Source organism: Limulus polyphemus, unplaced genomic scaffold (genome assembly GCF_000517525.1).
Source record: "Limulus polyphemus unplaced genomic scaffold, Limulus_polyphemus-2.1.2 Scaffold582, whole genome shotgun sequence".
Classification (NCBI taxonomy): domain Eukaryota; kingdom Metazoa; phylum Arthropoda; class Merostomata; order Xiphosura; family Limulidae; genus Limulus; species Limulus polyphemus.
The window spans coordinates 187664-192869 of NW_013666192.1; the positions used below are offsets into that span (position 1 = coordinate 187664).

At 34.0% G+C, this 5206-nt stretch overlaps 1 protein-coding gene across 1 annotated transcript in view; it reads left to right on the forward strand.

Moving 5' to 3' along the window:
• Positions 1-5206, forward strand: part of LOC111085734 (Down syndrome cell adhesion molecule-like protein 1 homolog) — a 148184-nt gene that overhangs the window by 79805 nt on the left and 63173 nt on the right. The window contains exon 5 of the mRNA XM_022385712.1: positions 878-1285. Coding sequence (XP_022241420.1) covers positions 878-1285 — 408 coding nt within the window. The remainder of the gene's footprint in view (positions 1-877; positions 1286-5206) is intronic.

Genomic DNA, 5206 nt, shown 5'->3' on the forward strand with positions numbered 1-5206 from the left:
TAAACCATTCCAAGCTTTTACTTGTTTTTAACAAATGTTTAAACAACTCTATTCAATCAAAAACAAACAAACAATTATACTTATCAAGACACACGGTAGTGTGTCGTGCGGCCTAAACAACCTGCAGGACACAATGTATGTTATTAACAGGAGTGATAGTTTAGCGATTTTCCACTTTCTGTAGCTCAGAGTGTCGTAATCCAAATTATGGTATATTTTAAGATCATCTTGGGGCATGATGGTGAATAAAACAAAGTACGCGGCCTAGCTAACTAATGAATGAATATTTGCTGTATAAGTGTAGCTACCAGTTTGGCCGATAATTTTGACTTCATTCCTTTAAATTGCACGCTCAATCATTTTTTGGACACCTTTTTTTACAGCTAAGGTGTTTTTGATTAGATTATTAATATCATAAACTGTGAAAATGTAAACGTTTATGGAAAACGAAGTACGTTACTTGTCATATATATATATATAATATTTATTGACTTTATGCTTTGTAGATAGTTCACCAAATCCAATGAAAATTACTTGTAATTTCATAATAACTTTCATATTGGCAAATAAGATTGTTCAGTGAATGGCATAAAATATTCTTATGGTAGTAGAAATATATTATTTAAATACTTGTCGTATGAAAAGATTAAAGAAATGGAGCAAACAAATTATTTGAACTTCTGCTACTTTTGGTAGTTTTTGTTCAAAGTTTTGATCTGTTTTTATGTCTTCGAATGTAATGTCTGAGACAAGAATTATAACAAGTTCTGGTGACTATTTAAGATATAGGAGTTAATAGAACCTTTTCAGAAATGAGTATATTTTGAGGGTAACGTTCAATTAAATTCAACTAATATGACTTTTATTAACTTTGTAGATGTACCTCCTGAGTTGCACCAGGGTTTCCCAGAAAGAACACTAAAAGCAGGAACCTCACTCTCACTTCAGTGTATATTTTCTGGACATCCATTACCACAAATTACGTGGCTAATAGATAAAATTCCACTCTCTGATGTTCCTCAGTTTCGTATAGGAAAAGAAGAAACGGTAGATGGTAGACTTAAATCATTCTTGAATATCACCAGGATTCGAACTAGAGATGGGGGTTTCTATGAGTGCGTCGCCAACAATGGCGTTGGCTCAGTAAGTCACGTGGCTCGTATAAATGTCTATGGACCACCATATGTGCGTCCAATGAAGAATGTTTCAGTAATCGAAGGAGAAACATTAATATTACAGTGCCCAGTAGCAGGTTATCCTATTAAGTATATAATTTGGGAAAGAGGTGAGTTTATTATTATTATTATTATAGCAACCGATAATTTAAACATTCGAAACGAATATTTCTAATTAATTTCCTATAACAAAAAACCTGTTGAATATTGAAACTACAGAACTTGTAATAATTGAAATGTTAAATACTTTGCTGCGTGTATACTGATATTACTATTTGAAATTAATTTTCCTGATTTTGGTTATCATATAACACATATCAATTAGTGACATGGATTCTATCTAATTATGTATCAATCCATATATGCTATTTTTTCTTACAAAATTGAGGTAAAAGTCATAGTTTAAGTAATTATTAAAAGTATAAGAAACATCGAGTGATACAAAACTTTAGGTTGGAATGAGCAAGCTTTCACGAAGTCTCAGTACAATGCTACCATCAATCCGTTAGTCTTCTTCAACTTGTGGTCCTGCTACTAGGTTACATTCTGTTGACAGGTGATTTGCACAATAAGGGGCCCGGCATGGCCAAGTGGTTAGCGAGGTCGACTCCCCGTCGCCACCAAACATGCTCGCCCTTTCAGCCGTGGGGGCGTTATAATGTGACGGCCAATCCCACTATTCGTTGGTAAAAGAGTAGCCCAAGAGTTGGCGGTGGGTGGTGATGACTAGCTGCCTTCCCTCTAGTCTTAAACTGCTAAATTAGGGACGGCTAGCGCAGATAGCCCTCGTGTAGGTTTGCGCGAAATTAAAAAAAAACTCAACAAACAAACAATTGCACAATAAGCACCCTCTGGATTCAATGAAGGATACTCTTTTATATCAACAGGTGAAAACAGTTTGATAAATGAAATTTATTTTGAATGAACAAAGGGGAAAAATAGATAAACCATATTTGCATACCATAAAATGCTTTAGTTATAGCACTAAATACACCCTGCATGTATAACATTAGTATACTGCTTCGTCCACAATAAAGTATGATTTCATATATACAATATATCAGAGCAACTACACTGACTGGCCATTTTATTATCTTTTCTCAGAGGTATTTGTAAAATACTCAATTTATTCCCATATGCAAAATACACTGATCACATAATCCGTTAGATATTTTTGAGTAATCTAAGTGCAGTGATGCTTTCCTAACATGGATAGTTTGCAAATTAATAGGGAATACAAACAAATTATTGTAGCAAATAAATAAATTCAAGGCAAAATTTTCATTAATTGAACAGAAGAAGGATTTTGTCAGTGAGTTAGAAAATTTTTAAATTCAATAGAAAAACACATGATGTCACAAGTAAAAAAAGTTTCAAAATTACGATTTAAACATCGAAAGCTGGTGAAGTGTTTTAACCAATAGGAATAGCTTTTTGATAAAAAAAATGTAAATTGTTGAAGATGTTTTCTACGTTCCTCTTAAATTTTCAACTTATTTCTTTATTTGTCTAAAAATTACAAAATAAAACAGTAACTCAAAGTAAATGAAAATCTACTTAAACAAAAACATAATCACAATTGAAACATAGGACAAACAAGGTTAGTCTGATCCTTCATAAACTATATAGCTAGATTTATTCAGCACTTTGAGATAATTGAACAGAAAACCTCCAACTAAATAATGTACCTTAGCCAGTTAAATCAGTTATAAATGTTGAATTGACAGCTCTACATTTCCATATGACTACGGGGTTAACAACTTCATAAAGTCAACTTGTTGATCACCACTGCTTAATAGACCTATGAGAAGATAGGGACAACCTAGATTGCTAACACTTAGGGACATGACATCCTTGAAGTCATGTTTGTAAGTGAGTAACAGTGAATTATTTGAATCAAGTGAAAACTAGAAAATACAGGACAATGTAGTTTATAGCACTATATCCCACAACTCTCCCTTATCATCTCTTTGATTACTACTGAGGTGAGTTAACAGGAAGCCTTAATGGAAGTTAACTTGTAATACATGTGTAGTGTAACCATGCAGAATTGAGCTTAGGTAAACAAATAAGAATCCAACAACAGTTTAAGATTAAATAATTGAAAACCATATAAACAAAGCGACTTAACTCGATACCAAATATACTTATCGCATGCACATCAAGATATACAAAAACAAATTAAAATCAATACTGATACACAATGCATACATAAAGATGGATCTGAAATGCCTTTTTTCACACCTCTGACTTCGAGCCGCAATAAACAAATTAAGAGAAATGTGAAAAAACAAACCAAACCACCTGTAATTAACATGTTTTATAACAATTTTTAGTTGTATTAGTGTTTCAATATTAACCCGATTTTCGAAATTTAAACCATAACTTTTTAAACTAATATACAGCATATATGGATAGCGTTTCATAAAAGCTTTTGTATGGCGGTGCGTTTTCGTCCAATTGTTGGAATCTTAGTGGCATTTATGACTACTGGGTGAAGTTATATTGTTGGTGAGTTAAATATTTGGTTTATTATTGATACAAAATAGTTTTTACAGTTTATTGCTTCGTCTGGACTATTAGATGTTCTGTGTTCATATCTACATTTATATTGGATGTATTCTGCTTTGTCTGCTGTGGTGAATCGCCATGTTATAGCTGAGTAACGAGGGTTGTCTCCTACTAGATACTCTTCTAAGCCCACCTCGTGACTAAGCAATGACTCCAAGGAATCCATGTCATCAAATGCTCTTACTCTATCGATTGCTACATTTAACTAGATCATCTAACACTAACTGCTACTGTTTCTACTGAAGCTGATACCATGCATTCCTATTCCAAAGTTACATCTCGAGCATCGCTTGCCATTATTCTTTCTGTTCAACTTCAGCCCCATCATAGTCTATGCCTCATCCAGCCAGTTTGCCTTTGACGTCGGCTACTATGAATATTAGTTCTGTATAAAACTTGGTTGTTTTTTCTTATCTTAAATGAACTCTAAATTCTACATGAATCGTATGGTATTTTTGGAGATCTATAAGTATTTTCTTTGAGCAAACATTCACCAACTTTACCGACTCGTAATGGAATGCTCTTTAAGACCTATAATTTTCAGGTATTTGACATCCTTTGCACTAAAATGTGGATCATAAGTTTAGGCCCTAATGCTACAATCGAGAAGCTCGAATTCCCTTCTCTTAAACAACAACCTCCACCTCATCGAACTTTACCGTTTTCAAGTGTTAATTAAGCGATTTTTATTAAAAAAAAACATTATTTCAGAGCTACTTAAAGAGAAGATGTTGATAAGGGGAACAGCAAGTATTAACAATGTTTAAAGACTAACATTTAGCAGAAGTCAATGATGTAATTGACCACCTTCTTTAATGTGGTGCTTTCATTTTTAAACAACGGTATTGAATGGAAGCTAGCGTCTAGGACACCTCCACTACAGCCTTTACACTGCAAAAAGCTTCTGTGCTTCAACATTCACCTAATAGCAGAGTGTCCTAATAAACCAGTCTGTCCACATTGTAGGGATTCTCATCACATTAGACAGTGTACAAAATTTGGCTCATTTCCCAATTTGCAATACATGTCAGCTAGACTATCCAACGTATTCCTATAACTGTCGAGGAGAACTACCTCCAAAACCTGATTATCTCTTTACTGTGGATCCTGCTGGTTCATTTACACTGCCTTCAAATTCTCTCTCTCAACTCCCAACCATAGAAGATATTTTCTAATTTATTACTCTTGCCCTAAAAATATTAAACCATTTAAAAGAGCCTTTGTTATGGACAATGGCAACTATGCAGTTAAGTCTACTTTTAAACTCAGTATACAAGCCACATATTCTAGGCTCAAAACACACTCGTTTATAGAATTCTGAAAGTCAAGGATACATCATTACTGCGGGTTAAAACGCTTCTTTGTTAACATCCATTCCTTCCTTATAAATTGGGCCCGGCATGGCCAGGTGGATAAGGCGCTCGACTCACAATCTGAGGGTCGCGGGTTCAAATCCGCTT